Source organism: Gopherus flavomarginatus, chromosome 6 (genome assembly GCF_025201925.1).
Source record: "Gopherus flavomarginatus isolate rGopFla2 chromosome 6, rGopFla2.mat.asm, whole genome shotgun sequence".
NCBI lineage: Eukaryota > Metazoa > Chordata > Testudines > Testudinidae > Gopherus > Gopherus flavomarginatus.
The window spans coordinates 34,177,651-34,191,669 of record NC_066622.1 but is presented as its reverse complement, the minus strand read 5'-3'; the positions used below and the strand labels follow the sequence as shown (position 1 = coordinate 34,191,669).

General features: G+C 57.1%; 1 protein-coding gene across 1 annotated transcript; it reads right to left on the bottom strand.

The window, feature by feature from the left end:
• Positions 1-6,993: 6,993 nt before the first annotated feature.
• On the bottom strand, positions 6,994-9,327 carry LOC127053841 (zinc transporter 1-like). The gene is made up of 2 exons (XM_050959160.1): positions 8,796-9,327; positions 6,994-8,144 (listed from the first exon to the last, which is right to left on the bottom strand). Exons 1-2 carry the CDS (start codon positions 9,325-9,327, stop codon positions 7,417-7,419), a joined length of 1,260 nt encoding a protein of 419 aa, XP_050815117.1. The 3' UTR covers positions 6,994-7,416.
• Between the last annotated feature and the right edge of the window lie 4,692 nt (positions 9,328-14,019).

Below are 14,019 nucleotides of genomic sequence, written 5' to 3'. Positions count from 1 at the left end.
ACAGACACGTATGTTCACTATAACACACAGCCCACCCCCTCTACACAAACACCATGTCACACACGAAGACACACTCTTTGTAACCCCCTCCCCCTCCATGCATGTGCATTTTCCCCTGGCCTGTCCGGACACATGCTGTGTGCTTCTGTGGCACTCTTGGTGCTGTGCAATGCTATCTGCAGCCCAGTGCACAGAGGGTTAAGGGTGGCACCAGTGATTGGGGTTGGAGAGAGGAGGACTGGACAAAGCCTCTTTCATTCCCTGCTTGGAGAGTTTCCTGTCTGACCTACATACCTCCCCACACTGCCTTGGGCTGTGGGCCAAGGCCACCGGCTCTGTCCCAGCAGGCATGGGAGGGGGCAGTTTAGCTGAGCCATGAGGTAGTCGAGAGAGTAGTGTCAGGAGGGGCCGTGGGAAGGGAAGGAAAAGAAAGGGTCCTGCTGAAGCAGAGCAGAGGATGGGACAGGAAAAGCCATGATGGGGAGGGAGGGGGAAGCATGAGCCCTAGCCCATTCCCATGATGGGCCTGCCCTGGGGAAGGTGCTTCATGGCATTCAGGGCAACAATCCACCCTGCCCCCCACCCCTGGGTAGCTGTGTCCTATGCTGAGATGGGAACCCCCAACCGCTTGGCCCTGAAGCCTGGTTGAAGGGGCTGCCCATCCTAAGGCCACAGACACTGATCCTCAGGTACCCTACTCCTTGGCCATGGGACTCCCAGCCTGGCCCACTCTTCAGGGCAGTGACTATGGGTGTGGGGAGAGAACTTGGCACTTCACACACACACGGATACTTCCCTTTGCCTGGAGAGCTCAGAGAATATTACAGTCATGAAAGACAGACACAGAACAGTCAGGGGCACAGCTGGAAAAAGAACCTGGAATCCAGGCTTCCAGCCTGCCCTGTTTACACTCACTAGACCCTACTCCTCTCTCAGAGCTGCGGATACAACTCAGGAATCCTGGCTCCCATCTCAGCCCTAGGTGTAAATTCATGATACTTCCTGTGGCAGATTGGGAGAAATGTCTATATCCCGGTGTGACCTCCTCCTGGGTCTGTGAATGCAGCATTGCATATCGGGACCTTCCCAGAGGAGTGTGACTTTCATGTCCATAGTTAATTAACACATCCATTGTGCAGTGGGGGCTGGACACCTAATGGAAAGACTATGGCATACCTCTTGATCACTTGATGGCAACAAGACAGACTGGCTTTCCTCTGCTGGGAGTGCCTTTGCTACCCATAGGGCATTACCTTGGACTGACCCTCTCAACAGAAGCAGCTGGAGCCTGCATGTCCCCCGACAGAAGCACATAGGAAAAGCAGGGTCCAAGATTATTTTAAATGGGGAGGCTTCCCTAAGTGAGGTCAGTCCATCATTCCGCTTAAAGATGCTGGACACACTTAGGCCTCCCAGGATGGGTGAGTTCAACCTGGGGTGGGGAGCTGCAGTCAGGGCTCTATGTTGTGTCCGTTGACTCAATATGGATCTCTGGGTGGTTTGGTTAAGAGCAATGTGACTGTGGTTCAGAAATGCCTTGGCCATGCCCCAGTTCTGTTGCCGGATGGGTTAAATCTCCTTAAACAGTTGTGATTGCCCCTCCTAATTGATGAGTGCTGTAAGAGACAGCTAGGCATACCCACCCACCTTAGCCAGCCCCCCCGGGAATTTGGCCTATGTGGGCAGAGGGCTCTCCGGGGTATTTGGGTAAGAGTGAAGCAGGTCAAAACAAGAGTCAGACAAAGTCTGAAGAAGCAGCTGGCAGCACAAGCCAGGAGCAAACCTAGAGTGCTTTGTGGGGGGTGGGGAGAGGCTCTGTCTGGAGCTGTGAGCAAGGACACTGCCTCTTGTTGTTTGATGCTGCCTGTGTTGGGGGGAACAGGACTTTGTACAGTCCATGTAAATACACAGGATTGTGCCAAAGGGCCCAGACTCTGTCGTCCAGGCTCCTCCCAGCTAGAATCAGCCCCATGGCCCTGGGCTTTGACCAACCACTCAGGTCAAAAGTGGGGAGATGTGTCTGAAGCACCTGTGGCACAGAGGACTGAGAGGAGATGTGACTGGGGCCCCTGCAGTCCAGGGGCCTCTGGGGGAGATGTGTCTGGAGAACAAGTGGCCTGCGAGACATGTCCAAGCACAAGGGGCTTTGGCAAACTGGAGTGCTGGCTCCAAGGTGTAAGGCAGCCAGACTGTGGGGTCTCCATAGCCCTAGGAAGGGCTCAGACCTGGGGGATGCCCACCTGGGAGGGCACTTAGAGATTCAGGGTTGAAAACAATGACCTGGCTCAACCCAGACCCAGGGGGCTTGGCAGCTGGGTCCCCATCCCCTCACAATGGCCAGGTGTCCATTCAGAGGAGGGGCAGGGGGAAGGACAGGCTGTGACAACCCCTACCCTCTCCCTCCACTCCCCTGCACTTGGGGTCACTCAGGATCCCCACAAGATATTCTGCAAGAGTTGTGGGGTTAGCACCACACAGATGGCTGGAGCCAGGGAAATGGAGCAGGGTCTGGGCGGGGCAGTGGGAGCAGGATCCAGGGGAAATAGCTGGCAAAGGGGGAGCAGAAGGGGAAGAGGGAGCATGGGAGGGGGGCAGGTTATGGGGAGGGATGCTGGGGGTGGGACACAATCTGGCATGGGGGGCAGGGGTAGAGGGCAGGGTTGTGAGAGGTACAAGGGACAGGGCCTATGGTCATTGCCCCCACATAGAATTTTCAGGAGGTTGCCTAGCAACTGGGATGCCCCACAGACCTGTCCCAGACCAATCCACACGGGGTGGGTAGGGGCTTTCACCTGAGAGACCCCCCCCCTCCCAATTCCCCTGGCCTCAAGCCCTGGTGAAGGCTGCTAGGAGGCTGGGGGGAGGAATCAGTTCCTGGTGAGGAAGCTGCCCTTGGCGTCACTTTCCCCCCGTGGCAGGATGAATGGACTGCTCCGGTCCAGGCTGGTTCCGAGCTGTTAACTCCCTTTCTCCTGCTGGGTCTGGCATCACCATGGCTGCCCCGGGCCTCCAAGTGCGGATCACGTTCTGGTGAGTGGCAGAGATACCCCCACCGATACCCCCTACCCAGGGCACCTGTCACCCAGCTCTCCCTCATGGGCACCCCCCACCCAGCACCGCCCCCATGGGCACACCCCGTACAGCTCCACCCCCATGGGGACCCCTCACCCCTCTCCACCCCTATGGGCACCCCTCAACCAGTAACACTCCCCATGGGCACCCCTCACCCAGCACCGCCCCCATGGGCGCACCCCATACAGCTCCACCCCCGTGGGGATCTCTCACCCAGCACTGCCCCCCAAGGAACCCCTCACCCAGCTCTGCCCCCATGGGCACTCCTCACCCAGTTACACTTCCCGTGGGCACCCCTCACTCAGCACCGCCCCCATGGGCGCACCCCATACAGCTCCACCCCCGTGGGGATCTCTCACCCAGCACTGCCCCCCAAGGAACCCCTCACCCAGCTCTGCCCCCATGGGCACTCCTCACCCAGTTACACTTCCCGTGGGCACCCCTCACTCAGCACCGCCCCCATGGGCGCACCCCATACAGCTCCACCCCCGTGGGGATCTCTCACCCAGCACTGCCCCCCAAGGAACCCCTCACCCAGCTCTGCCCCCATGGGCACTCCTCACCCAGTTACACTTCCCGTGGGCACCCCTCACTCAGCACCGCCCTCATGGGCATACCCCATACAGCTCCACCCCTATGGGGACCCCTCACCCCTCTCCACCCCTATGGGCACCCCTCAACCAGTAACACTCCCCATGGGCACCCCTCACCCAGCACCGCCCCCATGGGTGCACCCCATACAGCTCCACCCCCATGGGGACCCCTCACCCCTCTCCACCCCTATGGGCACCCCTCAACCAGTAACACTCCCCATGGGCACCCCTCACCCAGCACCGCCCCCATGGGCACACCCCATACAGCTCCACCCCTATGGGGACCCCTCACCCCTCTCCACCCCTATGGGCACCCCTCAACCAGTAACACTCCCCATGGGCACACCCCATACAGCTCCACCCCCGTGGGGATCTCTCACCCAGCACTGCCCCCCAAGGAACCCCTCACCCAGCTCTGCCCCCATGGGCACTCCTCACCCAGTTACACTTCCCGTGGGCACCCCTCACTCAGCACCGCCCTCATGGGCATACCCCCACAGCTCCACTCCTGTTGGCACCCCTCACCCTGCACCACCCCCATGGGCACCCCTCACCCAGCTACATGTCCCATGGGTACTCGTCACCCACCAATGCCCCCATGGGCACACCCCATACAGCTCCACCCCCCCAAGGGCACCCCTCACCCAGCTACACCTCCCCATGAGTACTCCTCACCCAGCACTTGCCCCATAGGCACACCCTATACAGCTCTGCACCCCCCATGGGCACCCCTCACCTAGCACTGCCCCTTCCCTGGGCACCTCCTACCCACAACAGCCCCCCCTAAGGGCACAGCCCACCCTAGGCACTGGGTCCCTGCCTCCCTTCTCACCCCCACAAGTCTGATACCTCTAGCACTGGGCCTCTGCCCAAACTCCAGCCTTCCTGCCCACACTGGTTCCCTTTCAGCATGGGTCTGCTCCACACTGATGCTGGGCTCTGTTTCCCTTGTAGTGGCAGCTGAGGATACAGAAGCCGGGTGAGTAAAGAGCCTCCCCCTGCATGTGTCCCCCACTGTGAGAGACACAGCTTGTGTGCCCCATTCCACCTGTGTGCCCTCCCAGTGCCCCCATGTGCCCCTGGCTTTCACTGTGCCTTCATGCCTCCATATGTGGAGGATGGTTCCTTGGGGTTCCCAGCCCTTCCACCTAGGGACACGTCCCCGGGGTCCCTCCTGCAGAAGGACCTGGACCCAATGGTGGGTGGTGTCTCCCTCTCTGAGAGTGGGGTGCCCTGGGTGATGCCAAAAGGTAGAGCACAGGGGAGATTTGTGGGCCTAACAGGGGAAAGGGAATCACTGGTGGGGCCCTCCCCTACTCTAAGTCATTGACCTTCCCCCCATCTCTCCTTCTGCTCCCCCTAGTTCCTGCAGCTGCAGGAGTTCCTTGAGAAACGCTTCCCAAAGCAGTTGGAGATTGTGAGTAACTGGCGTCAGGCTGGGGCTTGGGGACCAGGTGCAAGAGGGGCGGGGTGGGGGCCTGGGTTTGGTGGGACAGAGAATCAGGGTTGGGAGCTGTTCCAGCACCAGCAGGGCAAGGTTAGAGCAGGGAGCCCCACTCCGCTCACCTGAGCCCCCAAGAGCATCCCCCAGATTTGTGTGGGGATCACATGCCCAATGGCTCTTCAAGGTTTCACCCCCACTCCGGGACAGCTCTCCATAGGGCCCACCACCCTGGTGTTCAGTCCCCATGCTTCCCCCAGCCTGCTCACCCCACACTCCCTCTCTCTCCAGACAGGGGAAATGGCCCCTGGCTCTGGGGCCTTCGAGATTCTTCTCCCTGACAGTGGCCAGGTCCTGCACTCCAAGCTCGTGAGTACCCAGCAGGCATTGTGTGTTGGTACTTCCCGACTGGGGATGCTGGGGGGCACTGTGCTGGGGTCACATCCCTGGCTCTGGGGGGCACACTGCAGGGGGGACATCCTTGGCTTTGAGAGCTCTGAGGGGCACTCTGCTGGGGGAACATCCTCGGCTTTGAGAGCTCTGAGGGGCACGTCCTTGGCACTGGGGGGCAGTGTGCTGGGGGCACATCTTCAGCTGGGGGGCTGGACAGGGCACCGTGCTGGAGGCACATCTCCAGCTCTGGGAGTGCTGGGGAGCACTGTGCAGGGGGCACATCCTTGGCTTTGGAGGGCTGGTCAGGGGCGCTGTGCTGGGGACACATCCCCAGCTCTGGGGATGCTGGGGGGCACTGTGCTGGGGGCACATCCCTGTTTTGGGAGGTGGAGTAGGGGTACACATCTCCAGATTTAGGGGGGCCTGGGCAGAAGGGCAGGGTATCACGGGAAGCACAGACTGACCCGTCCCCTGGTCCCATAGAACGGTGATGGCTACGTGGACAGTAACGCCAAGGTGCAGCGCATCTGTGAAGGCATCAGCAAGGTCCTGAAACAGTAGCGAGCAGGGATTGGGTAAGAGAATCCTGGCGGAGGGGTTGTTGGAGGGGTTAGGAGCCCAGTGGGTTAGGGCGGGCAGTCAAGTTCAGGGCCGGTGCAACCATTTAGGCGATCTAGGTGGTCGCCTAGGGCACTAGGATTTGGAGGGTGGCATTTTCTTCAGCAGCGACCATGGCCGCCGGCATTTAGGCAGAGGAAGCTGGGGCAGGGGACTGCGGAGAGGGCCACTTGCATCAAGTAAGGAGTGGGGGTGGCACGCAGGGGAACTCCCCGCCCCAGCTCACCCCTGACCCGCCTCCTCCCCAAGCACGCCGTGGCTGCTTCACTTCTCCCGCCTCCCAGGCTTGCAGCGCCACAAGCTTGGGAGGCGGGAGAAGTGAAGCAGCCACGGCGTGCTCAGGGTGGAGGCAGAGGAGGGGTGAGCTGGGGCGGGAGGGGTTCCTCAGGGTGGAGGGTGGGGGATGGGGAGCTGCCATGGGGGGGAGGGGGCGCCTCAGGGCAGGGGCTCGAGGAAGCGGGAGATTACAAGGTGGAAGTTTCGCTTAGGGTGCGAAACACCCTTGCACCGGCCCTGGTCACGTCCCAGCGCAGGTGGGGTCAGTGCTGTGTGGGAGGTTGAGGGATATGCTCCAGCCCATGTGGGGTTGCAGGACACGCCCCTGGCTGTGTGGGGTCGGGGGATGAACATGCCAGGAACTGACACTGCCCCATCTCTCCTTTCTCTATGCAGAGTGCTGTGCTTTCCAGGGCACCACATGACGGGATCAGCCGAAAGGGAGTCACAGCCCAGGCCAGTCCCCGACCTCCCCCCGATGCTCCAACCCCTGTGGCTGTCACCAAGCAATAAAGAGCAACATCCTGGCAGGCAGCTCCATTCCCTTTATTTACAGGGAATGCAGCGCTCTAAAAGGAGAGGCCCCACATCAGCCCCGTCCTGTGGCACATCCTGTCCTCAGTCCTCTGGGGAGCCTCATCCTGTTCCATGGCCTGTCCTGAGTGCTGAGTCCAGGGGCAGCCCTGTCCTGCAGCATGGCAAGTTCCAAATCCCCATAGTGACGCTGATCCTTGGAGCTGGTTTCTGCTCCTTACTTCATTCTCAGTCTTCAGGGCACTGCCAACACCCCACTGCTCCCCTTCATGCCCCTGGCTCCTCCCTCAGGGAATCACACATAGGCCTGGGGCAGGCAAAGCACAACGGCATGGCGGAGGGGTGGGGGAGCTGGCACAGTTCTCGACTGCCCGGCCTGCCTGGGGAGAGTGGGGAGCAGATGCTGCTCATGAGGAGTGGCTGCCATGGCCCCTGCTCACTCCAGGACGTGCCTCTTTTAAGTGCTGGTTCAGAGGTGGCTCCCATGGCTCACACTGTGGTCTCGTACTCCAGGATCACCCTGGGGCTGGAGGATGGGAGTGACGAGTGCCTCTTCCTGGGGGCCTCACCACCATCCATACAGCCATCACCCTCACCTGCTGCCATGCAGCACGGTTCCTGAAGTGCACCGAACTCAGGCTGCACCGTGGCTGCGTGGATCCCATGCTCCCAGAACACCTGCTGGATCCTCCTGGCCACAGCCTTGTAGGAGGCAGTGTCAAGGCACCAGACATGGGCCGTGGCCACCAGGCTGTAAGCACTGTCCAGCTGCCAGACATGGAGCTCATGCAGGGCTGCCACCCCCTCCGTGCTCCTCAGATGTGACTCAAGTCGCCATAGGTCCAGATGGTCAGGCACAGCCTGCAGCAGCACCAGGGCAGAGCCCCGCAGGGAAGGGGCACCCAAAACGATCAAAGCTAGCACCACAACCACACAGAGCCCAGGGTCCAGGTACAGCAGCCAGCAGGGTCCCAGCTCTGCCAGGGCTGGTGCAGGGCCGCCCAGGGGCTGGCATGGCATCCCAGTGCAGGGGGGCAGGCAGGTCACTTGCTCCACACATGGGGGCCACAGCAGGTGGAAGGCAAGTGAATATAGCAGCATGGTGGCAGGGCCCAGGGAGGCAGCCAGGAGTCGAAGGCAGAGAGCCAGCCAGGCACCAGACTCCTCTGCAGGGAAGCACCCGTCCTCTAGCCAAGGCTGCCTGTTCCCCAGCAGGTCTGTGCAGGGGGGAAGGAAGAGGTATGAAAAGGGTATGGGGGCAGTATTTCATTCTACAACTTGGGGGCAAAGGGCAGGGGTCACAAGGCAAGGTAGGGGGGGCAAAGGAACCAGGGGCAGCTCCAGGCACCAGCGCAGCAAGCGTGTGCCTGGGGTGGCAAGCCGCGGCGGGCGGCCTGCCAGTTGCTGTGAGGGCAGCAGGCAGGCGGCTTTCGGAGGCACGCCTGCAGGAGGTCTGCTGGTCCTGCAGCTTCAGCGGCAATTCAGTGGCAGGGACGCTGATGGCGCGACACCAGCGGACCTCCCGCAGGCAAGCCGCCGAATCCGCGGGACCAGCGGACTGCCTGCAGGTGTGCAGCCGAAAGCCGCCTGCCTGCCGTGCTTGGGGCAGCAAAAAACATAAGAGCCACCCCTGAAAGGAGCAAAAACTTAGGGAGTTATAGAGCAGGTTCAATTCTTACTTAAGCAAACTCCCCCACCCAAAGCTGAAGGAGTGGCCCAGTACCCCTTCCCCCCACATCCCTCCCCAAACATCTCACCCCGCGCTGATACAGCAGGCCTGGCCTGGTACCATCCCCGAGCTCAGCCCTCCCTTCTAGCTGAGAAACAGGCCTGGCCCAGTACGCCCCCTCCCCCCCGGCAGAACTCACCTTGTGTCTCCTGGGCAGATCTGCCTGTGGCTGCACCCTCTCTGCTGGTGCTGGCATGGCCACTGCGGTGACTCTTTGCTCGAGTGGGATGGTTCTGCCCATCCAGCCTCACCCTGGCCAGATGGATGAGGAGCCCAGCAGCCCCAACTCCCACCAGTGCCAGGGGCTGCTCTGTCACCTGGGGGTGCCCTGCCCGGTGCAGTGCCCTGGACAGTAGGGCCAGGCACAGTGCTGTCAGGAACACACCACACACCAGGGTCCCTGCCACCCGAGCTCGCACCCATCCAAAGGTATTCCTGCAATCAGGGTGTGCTCCACAGGCCAGCTGGCCATCCAGCAGAGCCACCCCCAGTGCTAGCACCATCCCCAGCGTCTGGAGTGAGCAGGAGAGAGCCAGCAGGGAACCTGTGACCCGGCTGGCCACCACCTCTGCCAGGAACAGGCTGATGGCAAGACAGAGCTGGGCAGTTAGCCAGCACTGGTGCCCCCGCAGACCTCGCCCTGCCAGCCAGTCCTGGTGCCCTGTCCGCATCGGCAGCCTGGGGAGCCCCATCCCAACCCCAACAGTGCCTGCCCCCATATGGACTCCTGTCCCTACCCCAACCCACTCCCCTGGCAGCCTTGTTCCTGCCCCTGCCCCTGTCCCTGCCTCAACAGCCTTCTCCCTATCTGGGCTCTGGGCTCCCGTCCCTGCCCCCACTGCTCTGCACTTGTCGCCAGGAGTTTGCACTCGGAGTGGCCGGTGGTGCACACAGGCCCGTTGTCCCTGGGGGTTCCTTAAAGGGACAGCACTCACTCGGTGCCCCTGTGGCTGCCTGCCCAGCCCATCAGCAGCTGGCAAGCACAGCACACAGGCTGCTCTCAGTCTCACAGCCCTCGACTCAGCAGGAAGACTTCTCCTCCTCTCTCTGCAAGCTGGGGTGGGAGCAGGTACCCCATTCCTGGGGTCTGCATGGGGCTGCTCAGATATGGGAACCCCAAGGGCCGATGTACTGGGGAAACTGGGAATCCCAGCTCCACCCAGGGGGTCTGTACTGGGGAAAACTGGGAATCCCAGCACCAGCAGAGGCTTCATAGACTGCAAGGCCAGAAGGGATCAATCACTATGATCATGTAGTCTGATTTCCTGTATAATGCAGGCCTTCCCTGCATTAATTCCTGATTGAACTAGAGGAGACGTGTTAGAAAAATATCCTATCTAGAATTAAAAATGGTCAGTGATGGAGAATCCACCAGGACCCTTGGTAAATTGTTCCAATGGTTAATTACTCTGGTCCCTCACTGTCAAAACTTTATGCCTTATTTTCAGTCTGAATGTGTCTAGCTTCAATTTCCAGCCATTGGATTGCATTCTACCTTTCTCTTGTAGACCAAGGAGCCCATTATTAAATATTTGTTCCCCATGTAGGTACTTACAAACTATTATCAAGTCACACCTTAACCTTATCTTTGTTAAACTAAATAGATTGTGCTCTTTGATTCTACCACTGTAAGGCATGTTTTCTAATTCTTTAATCATTCTCATTGCTCATATCTGAATCCTCCAATTTATCAAAATCATTTTTGAATTGTGGGCACCAGAACGGGGGTCAGTATTCCACCAGCAGTCACACCAGTGCTAAGTACAGAAATCTTCCATACCCCTAGTTGAGATTCCTGTTTATGCATTCCAGGATTGGATTAGCCTTTAGGGACACAGAGTTGCACTGTGGACTCATGTTCAGCTGATTATCCACCATAACCCCCAAATCTTTTTTAGAGTCACTACTTCCCAGGATAGTCCCCCATTGTTTGTATGGCCTACTTTCTTTATTCCTAGCTGTATACATTTACATTTAGTTCTATTAAAAGATATATTCTTTGCTTGCACCCAGCTTACCAAGAGATCTAGATTTGCTCTGAATCAGTGACCTGTCCTCTTCATTACTTACAACTCCCCCAATTTTTGTATCATCTGCAAACTTTATCAGTGACGATTTTATGTTTCTTCCATGTAATGAATGAAGAAGTTCAATAGTATATAGGGCCCAGAACCGATCCTTGGGGGACCCACTGGAAACACACATGCTTGATGATGATTCCCTGTTTACAGTTACATTTTGAGACCTATCAGTTAGACAGTTTTTCAATCCATTTAATGTGGGACACGTTAATTTTATATCAGTCTAATTTTTTAATCAAAATGTTGGGCAGTACCAAGTCGAACACCTTACAGAAGTCTGTGTATATTATGTCAACGCTATTACCTTTATCAATCAAACTTGTAATTTCATCAAAAAAGATATCAAGTTAGTTTGCCAAGATCTATTTTCCATAAAACCCTGCTGATTTGCATTACATTACCCTCAACTGATCTGCTATCTTGCCTGGAATCAATGTCAGGCTGACAGGACTATAATTACCAAGGTCATCCCGTTTACCCTTTCAAAAAATGGCCCAATGTTGGCTTTTTCCAGTCTTCCAGAACTTCCCTGATGCTCCAAGACTTATTGAAAACCCACAGAAACAGTCCAGAAAGCTTGTCAGCCAGCTCTTTTCAAACTTTTGGATGCAAGACATCTGGACCTGCTGATTTTAAAATGTCCCACTTCAGTAGTTGACATTTAACATCCTCCAGAGATACTAGCTGAATGGAAAGATATGAGTGGAATGATTATTATTACCATGTGATGAGACTATATCATATGTTTTTCCCCCAAATATAAAACAGAAATATTGATTGAATGCTTCTACCTTTTCTGCATTATTATTGGTTATTCTATCATTTCCATCTAGTAATGGACCAATACCATTGTCAGAATTCTATTTGTGCCTGATATATTTTAAAAACTCCTTCTTATTGTCCTTAACTCTGCTGGTCATAGATTTCGCCTTGTTTCTGTTTGCTTCCCTTATCAATATTCTGCAATGCCTAACTTCTGATATATATTCATTAGTATCAACGTCCCCTTTTTTCCATGTATTTCTCTCTCTATATATATTTATTTAATCTCTGCTCTCTCTTCCACTCTAAACCAAATCAGTTTTTTAACCAGCACAGTCTTTCTCAGTTCTTGGATTGAAGCTTTTTGTGCATTAGTAAGGTGTTCTTAAATGGTTTTAACTGGGGTAACTCGTAATTCTAGCTCCACCCAAGGGAGTCTGTACTGGGGTAACTGGGAATCCCAGCCCCATCAGGGGGGGATCTGTACTAGGATATCCATGTGACACAGTGGGATATGTCTATATCAAACTGTGAAGCCCATTTTGTATGATGTAACCCTGATGAAGGTGAACCTATTTAAATGCCTCCAGCCAGCCTCCCTGCCCAGCCCAGGAGCATGGCATCTTGCTAAAGGCCCAGCACGGAGAATCCACCAGGATTCATAATCTGTAGCTGTCATGGGCAAATGACTCTCGAGTGGCGAGCTACCCAGCTGGACCTCTTCTGCACAGGTGCCTGGCTGGGGAAGGGTATGGGAGCTATCTAGCTAACCACCCCGACAAAGAAGGAAGAGAGCGGGGTGCTACACTGAGTAGGTGGCAGCCATTGCCATGTGGAAGCAGAAGAGCAAGGACAGGAGGAAGCTGAACAGCCTGAAACACCAGCAGAGGCCTTGGATGCTCAAGCTGGAGGAGATCCCGCGGCATGGGGGTTTGGGACTTTTGTTATTTTCCAGAGATCCGTTACTCTTGAGCGCTTTGGAAGAGTAAAGTGACTGTGGTTCAGAGCTGCCTTTGCTAACTCCGTGTTCCCTGCATTCCTGCCGTATTGTCCCTAAAGAGGTTAAACTAGAAGCCCAGAGCACCCACAGCCAGTGGGATGTGTGTGTAAGTAACTAGGGGTTCAGAAGGCCTGGGGCATCAATTCTGGGGGCGAGGGCAGCTGGACTGCAGAGCCCCATGGGGTCCATGCCTGGGAGGGCAATCAAGAAACCCAAGGCTGGGAACAATGACCTGGCTGGACCCAGACTCAGCTCCACCTCAGTCCCTTCACAACAGACAGGACATAGATCACACGCTGCCAGGTTCACAGTATAATTGACAGAGGTTTGCCTGCGTGTGGCTGGGCCCAGCTGGGCTCTGCAGGATTGGACTCTTAGGGTGAAGGCTCAGCTGGGCCTGGTGCCTCCTCGGTGCCAGGTGGCTCCTCATCCCCAGTGTTGATGTCATAGTGGGGTGGGGCCCACCTGTGCCCAGTGCGGTGTGCATACTCCACCACCCGGACATGCCCGTCGGGACCCACCAGCTGCCGGTAGCGGGGGCAGCCCACAGCATAGAACAGCTGCTCTTTGATCCTGCTGCCCCATTCTAGCCCATGGCCTGGGGTCTCTGCTGGACTCAGCTCCTGTTCCACCAGTGAGCGGAACAGCTGCTGATACTGGCCCAGGGATAGGCCATGGATCTGGAGTGGCTGAACAGCCTGGGCCTTTGCCCTCCTCCTCACCCTGAGGGGCTGGTGGTTGCAGAAGACGCTGGCTGTTGTGGGTCCGGGGGGCATAGAGGCCCAGGGTCCCTGTGAGAAAGGGCAGAGCTAGAGTGAGGGGCCAAACTAGGACTCACAGCTGCTCTCCCCACCCTGCCAGCAGTCCCCTGTTGCTGCCTTGTACAAGACCTGCTGACTGGGGGTGTGGGGCCCTCCACCTCACATAAGTCAGCCATATAATAACGCCCATGCTGCACCCTCTAGAGGCCCCCCTTCATCTGAGCGTCTCAGCACTTTTTACCCAGTAATTCACTAACCCCACCAGGAAGGAATCATGGGGAGCACTGAGATGGTGATGACTCTGGTGAGGGGCGGGGGATGTTTGTACATGGATCCCTCACCTGGCACTGAGATGGAGCCACCTCTGGGGTGGTGCACAAGGGCTCTTCATACAGGGAACCCTCGTTAATGCTGAGATGCAGGTGCCTCTTGGGTGGTGTTCAGGGATTGTTTATACAGGGATCCCCTGGTAGGGTTAGATAAGATGCCTTGTTCGTTCTTGTAGGATCCCTAAGGATCACTGATCTGCATGGGGGTCCTGGCCTGTTCTGTGGCTCTGAGCCAGTCCCCCAGATCCCTGGCCTCTAATTGTTACCCAGCTGTACCAGCATTGTTGCCCCCCAACTCACCTGACTAGCTTTGTACCTTGGGCCCTGAAGTATTTGCCGTCTCCTTCTGACTGAGGCCAGCCCTATTCTTTCTGAGTTGGGGGCTCTTCGCACACTGCCCTCAGCGTCTGGCCAGCTGCAGTAGTTGTGC